Source organism: Dromaius novaehollandiae, chromosome 5 (assembly GCF_036370855.1).
Source record: "Dromaius novaehollandiae isolate bDroNov1 chromosome 5, bDroNov1.hap1, whole genome shotgun sequence".
In the NCBI taxonomy this organism is placed as follows: domain Eukaryota; kingdom Metazoa; phylum Chordata; class Aves; order Casuariiformes; family Dromaiidae; genus Dromaius; species Dromaius novaehollandiae.
Window position 1 is genome coordinate 31267397 of NC_088102.1, and position 18260 is coordinate 31285656.

At 37.9% G+C, this 18260-nt stretch overlaps 1 protein-coding gene across 6 annotated transcripts in view; it reads right to left on the reverse strand.

Moving 5' to 3' along the window:
• Positions 1–17997, reverse strand: part of NUBPL (NUBP iron-sulfur cluster assembly factor, mitochondrial) — a 102426-nt gene extending 84429 nt beyond the window's left edge. For 4 of the 6 annotated variants that reach the window (XM_064512379.1, XM_064512376.1, XM_064512378.1 and 1 more), the window contains exons 1-3: positions 17797–17996; positions 16104–16251; positions 11655–11689 (exon numbers count right to left, since the gene is read on the reverse strand). In XM_064512379.1, the coding sequence (XP_064368449.1) occupies positions 11655–11689; positions 16104–16251; positions 17797–17925 (312 nt within the window). In that variant the 5' untranslated portion in view covers positions 17926–17996. Of the gene's footprint in view, positions 1–11654; positions 11690–16103; positions 16252–17796 lie in introns of all 6 variants that reach the window. The other 2 variants (XR_010389371.1, XM_064512380.1) reach the window with 2 other exon arrangements.
• Positions 17998–18260: the final 263 nt, after the last annotated feature.

Consider the following 18260-nt stretch of genomic DNA (forward strand, 5'->3'; position numbering starts at 1 on the left):
GCATCACAATCCATTTGAGAAGGTTTTTTTGGCCTTTTTTCTTTTTTTTTTTTTGTTAAATCAGAAACAGACCTGCATTAAAACCCCAGCTATTCAGGCTACTACCTTTTAATAAACCTGAATTAAGAAAACATTTTTAATGTAAATACAATAAAGCTGAATTTCGGTTAACATAAGGAAACTACTGCATACAAGCCTGGACACCTGAGAAGCAAGTCTGATCCTTTTTACTAATAAACAAAACAAATGTATTTAAAAAAATAAAATTTACTTATAAATAATAATTTAGGTTTGGGGGATTTTTTGGATTTGTTTTCTTGGGACTCCATTCCTTTTTTGTTGTTTGGGGGGGGGGGTTGGGTTTTTGGGATTTTTTTTTTTTTTAATTATTGATAGTGAACTCAGGAGACACCCTTAAGAGCTAAGCAATTTAACATGTCAAATTTACAGCACACAAGCCAAATGCATCTGAAGTTTTACAGCTGAAAAATAAAAAATGTATTACAGTAAATGAAAAATGCAATATGTACTTTAAAAAAATGTGTTACTACAGAAATCAACCAAATATGGGTTTAGTGATTCAATATACTTTTTTCTTTTTTTATTAAGCAGAGAGCAAAGCATACATAACCACATGGATGATTTCACTTAGATTTTTTAATATTTGTTTCTTTACAATATCTTGAGAAAGCTATCACAAAAAAGTTCAGAAGTTACTCTGACAAATTATTCTACTGCTTGCCTAATGTATGAAAGCTGCAATTTAAAAGAGATTGGAAAGCCCCATTTTTATGTTAGACATGAAAGATATCAACAACAGTATTAGAGCTTCTTTGTTCTCTGACAAAATGCATATTTTAACAGATTATAAAGATTCATGACTCAGTCCTTTTATCTGTGTCAGCAGCTAATCGAACCCATCAAAACATCATCTACGGGCTGTGCCACCTAATTACTTCTGTAATGAAAGTAAATATTTGCAGAAAAACCTACCCACTGTTTTCAACCTGACTGACGTGCTTTCCGCTGCAATTTTTTGAGGGTTGTTCCCCCCCCCCCCCCCCCAAGCATCATGAATATCTACTGACCAACTATGACAACATTACAGCTCTCTACAATTCTGTCTTTAGCCTAAAATGACTGAAGATTTAGAATGATCTACATCAGGTAGATCTAGTTCATGACCTCTTGGACACTGTCAGGTCTTCACCACCAGAGGTTACATATTCCTGGGATTCAGCAGGAGCGCTAATATCAGATGTCTACAAGTGTACCAAATTTCCTGAGACAAAGAATAAGCAAACACACTGGAGAAAAATATCCCTCAATTGCCTAGCAGGGTTTTTCAAATTCAACTACTGTTTCAAATAGCAAAGCTGATCTTTCTTTCAGGCTAACACAATAAACCTGACATAGTTTTCAAAAAAATCTACACACTTTCTCAAGAGTAAGTATACGATGTCTGTTCTGAAACACAGTGCTTTCTGTTCTTGGATATAGTTTGGTAAAATGAGAGTCTCCAAATGGGATGGGGGATCACAGATTTCCCAGTTTCTAAAACTTAGGTTAATGAAAGCACAAGCATTCCCTTGTGCATGGTGCTTTCCACAAGCGTATATGAATAAAGTCTTTTGGACACTCTTCTTTAAATTATTGGCTTTAAATCATGACTAAAAACAGCCTAAGAGAGATTTTTCTTTACCAAGCTATTCAACATGTTATGTAAAAATGGTTCATGTTTTCTAAAAAGCAGCAGCTTACACAGAGAGCACTGACCCCATAAGTAGAGGTCTGGGGTATTGTTTCTGCCAACTGTCCCTTCTTTGCAGTACGTAAGTATCTCTAGAATACTAGTAATAACTCTTCACTCAAGTTTAATTAGCGTGGCAGAGCATTTCGGCACCTACCAAGGAGTATGAAGACAGGCTCTGTCCAAATCATCTCTTTTGGTATTTACACAATGCTTCTAATGGCCAAGAGAAGAAATCTCTTGCATACACCTGGGTGCTACTGTATGAAACTATTACTCAGAACTATCAAACCAGGATACTTCCCATGCTGACTGGAGTTTAATCCAGATATAAGTTACAATTCTCAAAGATTTTTTTAAATTAAATGTTATTGACTATTGTGTTTTCACCCATGTAACTCAAACGTCAGCTAGATCAGCTGACCATCTTTCCAAGTATTGTTGTATCAAAATAAATCCGAAGAAAAAATAAATTATGGAAGGCAAAAAAAAATCTGGGCAGAAAAAAGAGATTATAAGGGATCACAGGCAGGGCAAGAAGGCAACTAAGAAAAAAAAAAAGAGGCCCTAGACCATATGTCCTCTAACATTATCTTCATATGCACATGCATCGCATGCCAAAGCTGAGTCAGATTTTTCTTCAGTAAGTAATACAAAGGTTACGCACACAAAAAAGCGGCACTCAAAAGCACACCCAAGCATGTCAAAGTCCCTCTGCTCCTAAGTATTTTTTCCAGAGTGCAGTAAATAACACTGCTACAGTCACCCTCTCCATTCTGCAGGAAAAAGATTCAGGTAGGTAAAACTCCACTATTTTCTTATGGCTACACTTCCTCCTTGTAAAAATATTGTTATCTATTAACAAATGACAGTCAGTCTGTCCAGCTGCCACCACAATAATCAAGTTCATAACAGCTGTTCTCAAGTTCACATGTGTCCATTTCCTTCCACCTGCCCACTTCCAGAAGAAAGCTTGAATCAATCTTTAAGTTTACTACACTTTAAAAATACTTTCTAGAAACCTGTGTTTTTTGTTATTTAACTGCAAGTTCTGAACAGTTCAAACTCTAAAGATGAAATAACCATCCCTATACAATCTAATTGTGTATTTCTAAGTCACCGGACATATTGCAAGCTCCTTAAATTTTTTTTTACCTAAACAAACACATCCAGAATTATAGAGCTCTTCTTTTACAGTAGTATCCCTACCAATATCACATCAGTCAGAGAGAGCACCAAGTTAGAAATAAATATATCCTGGACATGGGAAAACACAAAGATAATCTTTTGGCATATTCAGTAAAAAGTATATTTAAATAGTGACATACGTCCACATATGTGCAATGCTTTTAAGGCTCTCTTCCTTTCTGGTTAAATGATATCTAGCACCAGATAAATACGTCTAGATTTGTTCTTTCTGCAGTAGCGGTGCCAGCTTTCATGGTCTCATTCTGTCATTTAGGAGCCCAAGGCTCCAAGAAAAAAAATAAAATAACAATCTACAGCATCTCTCTTCTTCATCTTCTGCTTCTACCTTATTGACTACTTCATCCCTTTAACTTCACTGTCATTAGTCTCCCAATAAGATATTAATTTGCCTCACAGCCCTCTCTTAAAAGACTTCAGGAAAAAATTCTCATAAGGTACATCTATCTATACAATCACTGCAATTCTCACCTAATACAAATTTCCTAATGCTCTCATTGCAATTTTGGAACTTCCCTTATCTACAGTAAGAAATGGAAACAACCATCTTTGCCATCACCAGGTGCAGATTCTTTATTTATAAGAAGGCCAAATGCTACATCAACAAGTAAAGAAGATATTCTTCCATATATCACTGAAAGATGAGAATCTTAGAGCTTCCTTTTGTGTAGTGTACAGTTACAGGCATAGACAACCTTGTTTTCAACCACTGAATTTTGATGTGATACATGCTTTGGGAAACAAAATTCTAAAATAAAGTTGCTGAAGGCTACATTAGACACATTTCCTCTCATATACTGGCATATCATAGAACTGTAGCTCTCCTCCTTTGCTTTTTTGTAGCCAGACTCAAAGTAATTCAATTGCTATTATGTTCATTCCCTTAAGCAGGTGAGTTTCACTATACACACTCCATGTACAGATGCTAATGACAGTGATCCATAGCTCTCCACCTGTAAACTATTTTACCAGGCCCTTAAGAGCTGCTCATTTGCTTTGATCCTCTTTATATAGTTTGCTTTTTTTTTAAAAAAAAAAAATCTTTCAGGTAATACTAACTATGAAGTCAACTTCATTTTTCATTTGTTAACTAAGTGCAATCAGTTCCTCACATTTCACACAGGCGAGCTCTCCACCCACACTTCTGTGTTCAATGGAGAATCTGGTGATACTTGGTGATTTCTTCCAAGTTGCCAAATGCTTTACTGAGGATGAGGCCTGACAAAAGATGTGATACCAACAGGCAGGGGTGGAAAATCAGCTCACAAAGAGCTGCTAGAAACAGCTGTTAATCAACATAGCCTGCCTCACAGCTAATCATCCAGAGACCTTTAGACAGCACTAATTTCATTTTTGCTCTTCTTTTCTGTCATGTTTTCTTCTGTATTTGATAAAGTATATCTATCCATATTAGACTTCATTTGATAGTATTTTACTTTGAAGTGAATTCTGCAAGCCACCAGAATTTCCTAGTATTTAGCCTGGATGGGATGAAGACACAGGTGAATGAGCTGCAAGTGCTCTGAACAGTGAAGGATTCCCTACATTAGGAGCACTCGCAATATTCCTCAGCTACAGACCATTTCAAAGCTAGAAATTCCAGCTTTCTGAAGGTGCCAGCTCTTCAAAGCTGTTGTTAATCCATAACCAGTGACTCTCAGTTTACCCTTCTAATGTTATAGAATTAGAGCTAATCCCAAATTGCAAGCAGCTACATATAGGACAAAAGGCAAGTTAAAAATCAGATTAGGTTCTGGACTCCTCTTTTGACACACTAACACATGAATAACCCTCTTTTAATCCCTAATTCTCCAGCTCTGTCAGCTATGCACTATTTAAGTGGCTGGTTGCAAATCGGATTAAAGCCAAAAAAGTGCAACTGCAATTTCGTCACCATCTGCCCCAGAAAAGCACACTTGTTTTAAATACTCATTCTTCTGTTGATCTAAAAAAACCATTTTGCCTTCATATGAAGATCTTCTAACTTCTTGCCAGCTACAGAATTTCTCTGGCATTTTTTCCTGAAACACTTCAGATTCCTAAACAATCAGATACCAGTAATTCATCTTTGTTTGGCTAGCTTGCACCTTTCAAAAAAATTCAATAAAGTACTACCTTTAAATTAAATTATCAAAAATAAATAAATAAATAAATAAATACCCAAACACAACCACATTTCTACCAGTTGCCTCACTGCTAAATTCTTTCAGAGCATCCTGAATTCATGTTCCACTATCCATATGACTCTTACTTCATCAGTGAACTTTCAATAACTGAAGGCACCGATGCAGGTAACCAATTCTACATGTAATGCTTCTAAAAATGGTAAGGACTTATTTTCCCCAAACTAAGTATAGAGTAAAATAGTCTATGTATAACATAAGATTTTTACTTATGTTTCACTTGAAAAACAATTAGACTTTTAAAACTTTATTCTCTCATTTGCTAATCTGAGTTATCATTACCAAATAACCCTGATCAATTCTAATTGACACTCCAGCCTTATTTACACTTTCTAGCATAAAGAAACTAGCATGAATAAGAATTCATGCTATCTACTATTTATAGTTGTTAAAAGTCTTCTAACTCTCTAACCAAAGGTAAAGACGCCTAGAAATCAAACCCTAATAATTAAGAAGGCTGAATCAGAGAAGGGCAAGAAAGGTCAGAAGCTTTTCTTCACACTATAAATATTGAAGGAAGCCATTGTCTAAGTTCTTCTGGATTTATTTTCTTTCTCCTAAATGGAATTTTTTCCCTACTAGCAAAAAAACAGCAAAACTAGCAAGAAAACTTCTACTGGCTTTCGCAAGTCCTTTCCCTCAGCCAGGCCTTCAAACACGTCTTCCGTCCAAAAAGCAGGTTTCCGTAAATCAAACCACTCAACATTTTTTCTTGTAAGCCTTTCATTAGCATGAGACATTTAAATGCTTTAACATTTCTTAACACGAGATGAATCTGCTCAAAATTCATGAATAAACTGAAGCTTTTTAAACTTCTACAGTTTTAACTGCATATACTCAAAACTAATCATCCATCAAAAACACACAAACAAAAATCCAACAGTAAACACTACAGAGCAAGTTAATCTTCCCATTACAAAAATGCTTCCATGTTCTTGATTGGAAAAATATAAAAATTCCTTAGCTACACTTTAAAATGAATAGGCTCCAGGACACATTGATATAACACACAGGAGTACAGCAACATGCAGAATGGTATCTGCTTTGTTTTCAAGGCACTTTTCCTGAAGTACTTCCCCACATCCAATCTATTTTTATATTGCAATTAGGTACGAGACAATTGTGTACTCTCAGGAAAGAGGAAATGCACTTCATCTCCATTTTAGGACTACTAAAACAAATACATGTAAGCTCATGAACCCTGAAAAGTTTATGCACATGGCCTAACTCATAAAGGAGGAACAAGGAAGTACAAAATCAAAAGAAGGTAAAGATAAGTAAACATAAAGTTACTTTCACGGCAGTTTCACAGGTAGCAAATTGCAAGCTTAGGCCCGCAGCACGATTTGAGTAAAATCTCAAGCTAAACAAAAACCACAGAACTCTACTGCTGATCAGTTCTGACAACTATGTTTACATAAACCAAGGCCGTCTTCTAGATCTGTTAGACACTCTTGGTATTACTGTATATATAGACCTTGGAGAGAAATTTCACAAGCAGAATTATTTTGCTAGATCTATTGTAATCAATGTATTTGATTACATTATTCAACAACATGCAGATTATCCAACACTTTTTCTCCCCATCATCATAATCTCTACTCTGTAGAGTTGGGCAAATGTATATAAAACGTAAAATAACCTCTTAATTCAGTATTCAAATACTGGTTTGTGTACAAATAGTTTGATTACAGGAGCCAAACACTTGGGAAAAAAGTTTGGAACATGAAAACAATAGGTTGGAGGATTTTTCGTTCTTCATAATAATAACTTCAAAATAATTAATGTGTGTTGTTTACAGGTTTGGAAATACTAAAACACAGTAAAAAAAACAGTAGTTTTACCACAACAGTGAATTCACATGAAGACTCAGTTGCCTAATTTTCACACTATAACTCATTATGTATTTGCAAGAAACTTCTTACTCAGGAGTGTGTGCATGTGCACGCACGTGTGCATGTAAGTACATACATACATATAAAAATATATACTAAGAATTGGCAGATATCCACGGGAGTTTTTTCCCCCCTTTTTTGTTTTGTTTAACTGTGTACTGTGACATTCTGGTTGTGGTATTGTTTGAATAAGTGTTTTTCATTTAGCTAATCATTAACTTTCTCCAATTTTATTCACATTACAGAACAATGTGTTTGTTATTTCACTGTGGGAGGTTAAATGCAACACAACAAGGTTTCTGAAACACACAGGGGAAAAGCTCTGCTCATCTACTGGCGCTCCCTCTGCTGGCTGGCTGGCTGCCTTCCTCTGTACAATAGCATGGTCTTACATTTAAAATATTGTGTTGCTTGGCAACCAGTGAGTTTACTTGGGAAAACAAAGGCCACTCCCTAAAGATGAAAATCACTCTTGATGCAGTTCAAATTTTGGCCCTCGTCTGCTTGACCCAATCCCTTTACATGGAATTAGGCTAGAATACTTAAAACTGATGCTTGCCTTTTATTATGTGCTCTGACTACTCCAGGCAGAAGACATTTGCTTACACTTACATACTAATTTGTTCCATATGGTTTTACTTTTTGCTCCTCTGTCCTTCACATCACAAGAATCGTTTCATCCTATAGTGAAAAAAAGTAAATCTTCTTGGGAAGAAACAGAGTCAAAAGAAAGCTGACTAGGGAGCTTGCCTCATAGTGACAGCATAAGCATGCAATCTCCCAACTGGATTTGTGCCATCCTTAGTCATGCACAGCTGGTGTTTGCTCACTAAAATACTCTGTTCATAAACATGCAATCTCTATCCTATTATTGCTGGCATCTATTAATTCAACTTGTTTCTACTATAATAAATTGTCTCTGGCCAGGCAGCTTTCATAAATAGTCATTCCAGTCTGAATATGAATCGTCCTGGCATGAAACCCAAAAATTCTTCTCAAGTGCTCCTAGGGGAGTGCAACTGACTGCTGGTACATCAAAAGAACTAGAAGAATTGGTTGAAAACTAAGCAAGCAATTAAAAACAGGACACAAGGGTAGAATCTTAAGTTATTTTTAACACAAAAAGAAAACTGTATAGATTTATAGATCCTGGTTCAGACACAAGAGTTAACACTATTCTTAACACTACCTAATCCATCTAACACAGGCAACCCAGGGTACCGAAAGTCTCATGTTCCAGAAAGGGATAAGAAGCTTCCCCGCTAGTCTCCCTGGCCTCACATTAAAGAAAAAAAAAAAAAAGAAAAAAAGAAAAAGCTTTGTCTTAGACATCATACCCGTGGTTTCTAGGTATCTAAATGAAATCCTGGCTAAATTAATTACCACGTAACCACAAGGGTAAAAATATGCGAAGCAGACTGATCACCAGCATGCGAGACAAACTCCCGATTTCTAATCCCAGCTCTGCAAACCATACTGTGTGTCAGTGACTATCTCAGGCTCTGTTGATGGTTTAATACTTCAAACCTTCACTAATACCTGAAAAAGCTTCCATGATAAAAAACAAAAAAGCAAACAAAGAAAAAAAAAAACACAGAGATACTCTACAGGAATACTGTGGAGGTTTTTTGATTACAGTAAGTAGATAGACTTTTAAGAGAAGATGGAAGGAGGACAAGAAATTCCTTTGTGCTTTGATTGTTAATCTTCTTGCAGTATATGACACTATCAAAACAACAACAAGATGCCACAGCTTTTCCCAAGATCTGCCAGAATCTACTCTAATCCAATCTCCTCTAAAAGCATCTTCCACAGACAGACTCTCCTCAAAGATTCCTCACCACAAAACAGTTTGTCCTCAATAGTCTGTCCTGCATAAACTTAGGAAAAAAAGCACCTGAAAGATAAGACAATTTTTGAAGTTGTTTAGATTCAATACATTACTTGCTTTGAAAATTAGATTATAAACAATGAACTTCTAACAGAAAAACGATATTTAAAAGTTTGTGCTTTGATTCCTTCATTATTGTCATGGTGACCTGTCTTTCTTCATAAGTCCTGTTTTTCCTCCTTTAAAGCCTCAGCTTTACCAGTACGCCACACTCAAACATTACAGTTTATATAGTCCTGTAGTTTGCTTATAGAAGATGCAAGGACTGCGGTAACGTTACACGAGGCCTCTGAAACCCAGATCCACTAACAGAATCGTTACTGCTACCTGAGAAAGAGGCAAATTTAGGATAGCAAAGAAAGGAAGAAAAACTATGGGAAGAGGGTGCACAATCAATAGTTATTAACAGTATTATGGAGAGGCCCAATGCTGCATATTTAATATCAAAGAAATTTATTACAAACTTCAGCAGTATGAACCAGTGAACTCTGGATCACATTCTCTTTATTTCATTGTAGCAAAACATTATGATGATCCCTATAGTTCAGAGCACTGAGCAGTCCCAGCCCAGAGCAAGATACCAAGAGATATTCATTCCATAATCTTGACTCACAAAACTAGTCAACAGAAACCAACAGAAATACACAAATGAAACACCATCAAAGTCAAGCCCAAAGGTTAAACATCAACATGATGTATGCCATCATTTTATTTAAAATAGATATTCATGCATTAAAAAAGAGACTGAACTAAGACTATGCAATTCCCTTTAATTCCACTTTTTATAGCCTGTCATTACATCACTGCACAATTTCACTATGTCAGGAACTTGTTAGATCTGGGCTGTCAGCTGATGCAAGTTACAGCAATTTCACCAATTTCTGTTGCTCTTCATTGATTAACATCCAGCAGTTTCTGACCTTCAGTTTTACATCACCATGTAAACTTACTGTCAGAAATGACTAGTACATTATACATTTACTCAACTTTGCTCAATTTCATTTAAAAGTATTTCTCAATTCCCGATTTTCCAAATGACTTCAGTAACAACTTCTTCAATCATTCTAGACTTTCGTCCCTCCTATTTGTGTGCCTTACAAGTAAAGTGTTTTAATGGGCTACTTAAGTGGTGTATCACATTATCACATTTAAAGCCATGTTCAACCGTCTTTAATTATCCTTATATTATGTCATACATATATAATATATCATGCTCAACTCCTAAAAAGGGCACAGTCTCATAACTCGTACTTCACACACATGCACAAAAAAAAAGGCAGCACAAAACTGTTTGTATGAAAAATGAGAGACACAATCCAAAAAAAATTTTAAAGTTATCTGCAATTAGTTCACAAGGTTTCCATGGAGCTACTCAATGACCATGTCACAACACAGAACTGTCTGCAGGATCGCACTTCACTGTGTAGAAGTATTACAGCAAACATTATCTTTTAAAGTTAATTAGAAGGAACCATTCAAGCAGTTTTGCTTTTCAAGATGACAGATTTTCCTCTGAAATTACTCCAGCAGATTTTCCTCTGAAATTACTCCAGCACTCTTTATAACACAGAAGTATCAAGATTAGATGCTATTACAAACAGTACATATTTCATAAAACTTCAATAACAACCTCTTCTTATCAAGTATGATTGATTTTAGGGAAATACTGTTTCTTTTACAAAATTCCTACAGGAAGTGTGCAGCAAAATGCATGACAACTCCATCTACTTGTTGTTTACTTTAACTTGTCTTGTACAACACAGACAGAGATGCTACATTTATCAAGTCAGAATACTTGGATACCTTGCTTGCTACCAATTTGTAAGTATTGCTTTCTATGTTAAATGACACTAATTAAGAAATATTTTCCAAGTGTCATTTAAGAACTCAGCCAAATAACTCGCCATGAATGTCACCCATGTGATGAAATTCCTAAGCCACTCTTAAACTGTATTCCTAGATTTTTTTGTGAGGTGGTGCCTCATCTCAAAGATTTGTTTCCACCCATATTTCTTCTGGCCCTTGCATCAAGACAGATTATCAATAAATTTGAACTTTCACCATTCTTCAAAAGACTCATACAACATCCTTATAGAATACTCTTCTACAGGCTAAACTATTTTATTTTGTATTTATTTTCTTTTTTGGAATTAATGCTTTATTGGTACAAATCCAGTATTACATATCCTTACACAGGAAAGGAAGCACCTAAAGCTTGTTTCTGAGTTTACCTTTGTGACAATAAATTGATTCAATGGAACTACTCCCACTTTATAGGAACAGCTGAACATAAATACCCCTTGTTTTTAACACTCAAATGGTTCCTGCTACCTGTTTACAGCCTAAATTACAGTTTGAGTTTTGCAATACCAAACTGGGCAATGACATAGTACCACTCATTTAAAAAAAAAAAAAAAAGTCCAAGAGTCTCCAACCTCTACAAGCATCCTCTAGTATGTCTATGCATACTTGTGGAATTGCACTTGAAATCAGAGATACACAAGGGAAAGGGAACAGCCAAACCCAGATGAAGAAAGAGCTATTGAATCATTCATAATACTGACACACTATAAACAAATTAATACAAATTCAAAAGTCCGTGAAAAATAAATAAATTAACTGACAGCATAAATGCTTTGATTTAATGTATATAACTGCTGCCAGCAGTAACCATTTTATGACTCACACATTTGTATTACATTAAGGCTGATAATTAGATGTTCACCTACCGAATCATTTGCTGCTAGTGCGAGGGCTATATTTACTGCAAGAAAGAGGGGGGGGGGAAAGAGATTAAATGCAAGAGAACTTTACTCCTAAATATTTAGATATTATGGTTTCTTACAAGAGAAAAAATACTATAAATACTGAACATCATATATTTTTAATAATTGCATTCATCCTCTTGGTTCTTACCTTTATGCACCTCTATAGTATTATGAGCTTCAGCAGCAGCAGCACCCACATTTCAATCAGCACCTGCTAACAGGCTACCAAATTAAAACTAATCACCAAAAATATGCAAGCTCTAAATTTCCAGGGGACACTGCAAAATAAAAACGTATTATGTGTTTTGTCACAGAAAAATGTTAAGAAAAGTCTTTGAGATGCCTACTTGCCTTTTGAAAACTACACACACCATACCATGAAAATAAAGTAACCCTACTGTAGCTATTTTTACCAGTCTCTAGTCAAATTGAAAACTAGAGATTAAGTAAGTACTGAACTAAACTGTTAAAGCACACAGACCAGAAATAGGCACATACTTCTTTTGATTTCTTGTGATATGCTAAAAAACAATTTTTCTGGAAGAAGGCACAAATGCATGCTTTTCACTTGATTTTTACATGAGAAAATGAAGTCTCATCTACATTGAAAGCATCTAACTACTAAACTAAAGAAATGGGAAAGCAGGATGAAGTAATTAAGACAACTGTCACTTTGTTTAAAGCTTTTGCATATCTATCAATACTTACTTCAATAACTAAAAAGCCCAGGGCAAGAAATGATATCTTTTAATAGTTCACCAGCTTCAACTATGTCAGAAAGCCTCCTAGGAACCTCCACATATCCAAACTGTAGGTGTTATCTACTCAACGACAATGTTAAAAAGAAAAATACTTTATTGGGTAAACCTTATGCCTTCTTTGCACATTGCTGTATCTCAGCATAGAGGACCTTTTAAAAAGCGTAAGTGGCAGCCAACCTTGTTCTACCAGAAAAAAGTATGAAGGTACTGAGAATGACTTGAGGAGCAGGATTCCCAGCTTACAGAATTTACTATGGAGAAAGGTAAATTCCCTTAAATGAAATGGTGAGGAGGTTAATAAAGAAAATAGTGTTCGTACAGCTGTCCCTAAAAAACCCACAGGCTGTTCACTCCTAAGCTGATAAAGTGCATAGATTTCATTTTTCTGTTTCCAATTTAAACAAATGCTTGGGTCTCTCAACCCAAGCATGAGACTTCATCCTCTGAAACTCAGAGACAAAGCTACAATCACATATAAGCAGAAAAAATTAGCAAACTAAGAATAAGTAGTAGTAGTAATAATAATAATAATAAAACTGCAGCCTATCTTTAAAGGGGCACAAAGGAAGGAGCAAATTATTCCACACACTGTCTTAAAGCTACTTTATACACCTTTTCCCTCATATAATTGTTATGTGTGAAAATTAAAGTATGATCCACAGTACTTCTTGCAATAGTCAGTATCCTTTATCAAAAGGAAAAAAGCGAGACAGTATTCTCTGAATAATGGGAAAACCTGGTTTAATCAGCTGGACATCTAGATGGACACCTAATATTGCCAAATCCCATCTGATTCTTGCACTTAGTTGTTTTTGTATTACAGTCAGTTAAAAGACAGCTTAGAGGTCCAGCATAAGACCTAAGCTGATCATGAATATTCATGTTGGCCCTAACTTGCAAGTTCCCACATAACCTGGAGTGCAGGAGAGTAGACTTCTGGATATGTTCCAGAAGTCCAATAGTCTCAACTTAAGCAGTATTTAGAAATGGAAGAACCCATTCCTGACTAGTTCTCAGAATATTTTTTCTGTAAAGAAGGCACAAAAGACATGATGTTGGCTGTGGAAAAGAACCATGAACAAATCCTGTTGTTTACTTCACAAAAGCCCAGACTTGTGTCCAGGCTAGTCCAGTAAATAGATGGATTCTGGCCTCTTACCTACCTTAAAATGGTGAGTTTCCACAACAGTATATCCTGCCTGCTAATATAAGCAAGCAACAAGAGCAAAAATAGAGGGAGAAAAAAACAAAACAAAAAACCCACAAAAATACTCCACAGTTAATATGACTGGCATACACTTGACCACGTACTGACTTTAACAGGCTGAGACTTTTCATTATTGTTCAGGAGAGCTGATAGTCTTTGCTGAGATCTTAAGTAAGCCAAGGTAGAAGACCAGCAGTTTTATCTTCTGCAGACTGTGGGATTAACAAAATGCAAGTAAGAACACCAGCCATTGATTTTATTCCACTTCCACAGTTGAGAAGAACCAAGTTTCAGTGAACACTAAACTTTCCTTTTTACAAGCCCACACTTGGGTTTCTTCTTGTGCCAGGATCAGTTGTCCGTAATAGTTTTCATCTTTAGGGTAACACAAAAGAAGAGTCAGCAAGCTAGCCAGAAAAAGAAAAAATGGCCAAACTGAGTAAATATAGCTTACTGGCAGGCAGGAATCTTGGTAAAAGGAAGATGCTTGACTGGGAGTACAAATGAAGCAGAGAAGAGGTAGCACGCAAACAAAGGGGAAAAAACCCCCATAACAGGCAAATGAAAGTATGGCAAAACAAAGAGAAAATTTAAACACAGATGGAAAAATATTTTTTCTGTAAAATAATTTCTTTTAACCATAGACCAATTAGATCTAAAGATCAACAAGTACCATAAGCAACAGAGAATCGAGTATCTGACAAACAGAAAGACATGATTCAACAGAAATGCTGAGACAAGTTAAAGAATGACCGTGATAGACTTCACCAAAATGTCTTGTCCTGAAATGGAGAGCTGGACAACTGAAATAGAAACCCATAGGCTAAGGAAAAAAAAAACAAACAAAAAAAAACAAAAAAACCCAACAACCTTGAAAGTCCATTAGAGATGCAGCAGTAAAACTGATGATATTTTCTGTGGAGTTTTAGGAATTGGAGGTGTAATGCCACCTCTGATTTTAACCCTCCTTCCCATTGCAACTCCTGTTTCCAAAATGAGTCAGAGTTGTCCCTACACATATGCTTCCCACAAGCTCCCATTACCAAGAAGAACATAAGTTAAGAGTATTTTAAATACATATTTCAGCAATCATGCCATGCAACTCTTCCTTTTATATCAGTTACCTGATATTCAGTTTTCCATCTGAACCATGAAATTTATCCTCATTTGAATAAACAGGAATACAAATTCTGCTGTCTTTCTTCTCAATATTATAAATACATTCATTTACAAAAGTCTCTTTCCAATACATTAACATTTGAATGGTTCATTTATATCTCAGCTTTAACTCAGTATTTAATACTTGTATAAACACATGCATTTAAAATAAAAAAGCAGGATTCAACATTTTCTGCACTTTATGTACTAATCACACTCAGATACCATGTAGCAGAACTTAGATTAGCACATTCATATGTGATATGAGGAGGATAAGCCGAACTTACTGTTGATTTAGAAACAGATACTCAGGTATTTTCAGTAACCTGGAACAACCAACCAACCACTGAATTATAACCATGAATGAAAGGATAAATCATTAAAAAAACACAAGTCTTGAGTGTTTCACATGTCTTTATATAGCTGAAATCTAAAAATACTATCTTCAATCCGCACTTTTTGAAACATAGCTACTCTTACTATGTACGACATGTTTGTTTGTTTTTTTCTGGTATTAGACAGCCAGTCCTTTCCAAGCGTGGATGAAATACAGACTACAAAACAGGAAATTAAGAACTACATCAATCTGTTATTCAAAGCAAATAGAGATGAACAGAAGACTTCAGAAAGATCTACTGTTTAAGTAGAAAACATTCAAATAAGGGAAGATTATTTTTCTAACTTGGATGCTAAGAAGAGCTCTTTAAATAGATTTATAAAACTTAATGGAGATGTTTTCAGAGGTTTACCTTTACTGTCACCTTTGCTTAATTTTAAGCAAGCTTCTGCAGTACTGTTAACTCCTATACCATCTTCTTCTACTACCCACAAACTGCACATAAAAACATTAATTCAAAACCTAATGGTAAGGGAGGGGAGAGAAGGAAGTCAAGAGTTCAAGCTGTTTCATGAGGCTCTTACCAATTTGTGTCGTTTACAACTCATTTCATTTATGAAATGCCTATACAAGTAGTCGAGAAAATTGGACAGAGACCTGATCTTGAAACCTTCCAAATAGGTATATTAGTGTTATTTATACAATACAAGAAAAGGGGAGTGGGAGGAGAGGAAAAAAAAACACACTTATTTGAGTGGGCCGTGAAATAAAACTTTAGAAGTAAAAATAAACTTCTTAATTTTACGGACTACAGTAAAATGGAACTGATCTGTCAGGTTTTATTGCTTCCAGCTGAATGAAATTCAGAAACCACATTAGCATATAAATACTTAGATACATATTAAAAAACAATAAAAGTACAACAGGCTGCACAAAAAAAGTCTTACCTGCTGCTGTTGATTTTCCAACTCCCCCTTTTCCAGAAGCCAAAACCAATACCTGTTTAACTCCTTCTATTGGTTTTTGTTTTGGAAGGCCACGTGACAGAATTTGGGCACGTTTGTCTCTTAGAACTTCCTCTCTTGCCCTTGAGGACTAATAAAGAAAAAGAGGGGGGAGGAGGGGGGAGGAGGGGGGAGGAGGGGGGAGGAGGGGGGAGGAGGGGGGAGGAGGGGGGAGGAGGGATGCATATACACCAAACTGTGTTGCAATTGTGATGCTAACCTACAGTTTTTGCAAAGAAAACTGACTAGCAAGAAGCAACCTGTGCTCTGAGAAATTGACATTACTATTCCAAAAACCCTTTTGGGCCCAGGTTGTCCTTACGAATGTAATGGGAATCAGCTTTTCTGTCATGCACAGGCAGGCTTGAAGAAAGGAGGCCTACTTAAAAATTATTCCAGTGGACATTTTGATTACACAAGCAGAAAAGCAGTTAAATATAATCAATCTTAACTCTTTAAAAAAAAGACAGGGTTTGCATTAAAATAAAAACAAACGATATCTAAAATTTTGGAGGTTCTTAAATACAGGCTTTAGATTATTTGATTTTCAAGATTCCCAGTGCAATCATTACAGTTAGAAAGTTTCCCCCTCTTCTCCTAAACAACTCCGAAGCCAAAATTATCACCTAAACCTCTGCTTTTATGACCTGGAGCTTCAACACAATTAATACACGTCATATGGGTATGGCCAGATGACACCTTCATTTCCAACACCAGATCATCAAACCAAGAGCCACTATTACCTGATCCAATGATTAAAAAGGTAAATGCACATAGCAGCCTTTTACATTAGAATTAACACAAGCACAACAAATACAGCTACTAGCGCAGAGTATGAAACACTGATGGCAACGCTGAGCAGCCTTTTAAATGCACAGAGCTTCTCAGACTGGCTCTCACTTGAAGTGCATTAAAATTAGTTTTACAAGTGTCACTTCACTGGAGGAAGTCTTACTCCACTATCACTTCAGAAGAACGGGTACACATCTGCTTTTCTGTGCCCTACGGGTTCTCCACAGCGCGACACACAGACTAGGAAACAGGAGTTGCACCGCCACATGCAACGTCCCATTTGTTATCTGATGGGATGATTTTAAGAGCAAGTGCAGTAAGCAACCGCTCACTACTTCTGCAGAAGTAAGATCCAGGCCAAAACATTCAGAGATTTATCCTCCTCTCCTTGGTCTGGCAGCTTTCACAGGCCAACCCACACCGTTAAAGTCCTGCAGTTAACACACCCCCAAGCCTCCCCACTGCGGGGGCTCCCCCAGACCACCCACGACGGGAGAGCAACTGCTGCACCGGCTGCTCCAGCACCGCGTCCCGCGGGGCAGCTCTGAGGCACCGCTCCGCCCAACCCGCCTCCCCCACAGGCCTCGCTCCGCGGCGGGGCGCTCCCGCCCCACGCACCCCGCCGCCCCCTCCAGCTCGGGCAGCCACGCAGGATCCCCACCACGGGAGGCGCCCAACGGCCCCCACGCGCGCGCCCGCCCCCGCCGCAGGCAGGGCGCCCAACGGCCCCCACACGCACGCGGCCCTCCGCGGGCCGGCGGCGGCGCCGCGCGCGGGACCGTCCCGCCCGCTCTCCTCCCGCCGCCGCGCCGCCCCGCGGGGCGGGCCGAGAGCACAGACTCACCGAGGAGCCAGAAGACATGGCCGCGGCCGGCCGGCGGGCCGGGGAGTGGCGCGGCGCCCTAACAGCCGTCCCGCCGCGGCCGGGGAGGCGAGCGGCGCGCAGCGCCCAACGCCAAGCGAAAGCGCCCATGTCCGCCGCGCCCGGCGCGCTGCGATGGCGCCGCGTGACCGCGCCTCGGCCCGCCCCCTGCGCCGCGGGCGCCCGCGGCCCCTACGCAGCCCTCGTGGGCGGCGCTCTGGAGGGGCGCAGCCGCTGCCGATGCCCTGGTTGTGGTTGAGGACGGCAGGACCATAGCGAATAGCGAGGGGCGCGATAGCCTTGCGTTCATGGTGCGATGCTCTGTGTATGTAGCTGTTTAGAAGAAGTACATGCTAGGCGTAGGTAAATAGGAAGAAAGGAAGGACCGCGATGCACCACCGCCTGGCTTCCCTAGGGATTAAGGTGGAGGTGATCTTTCTTCACGA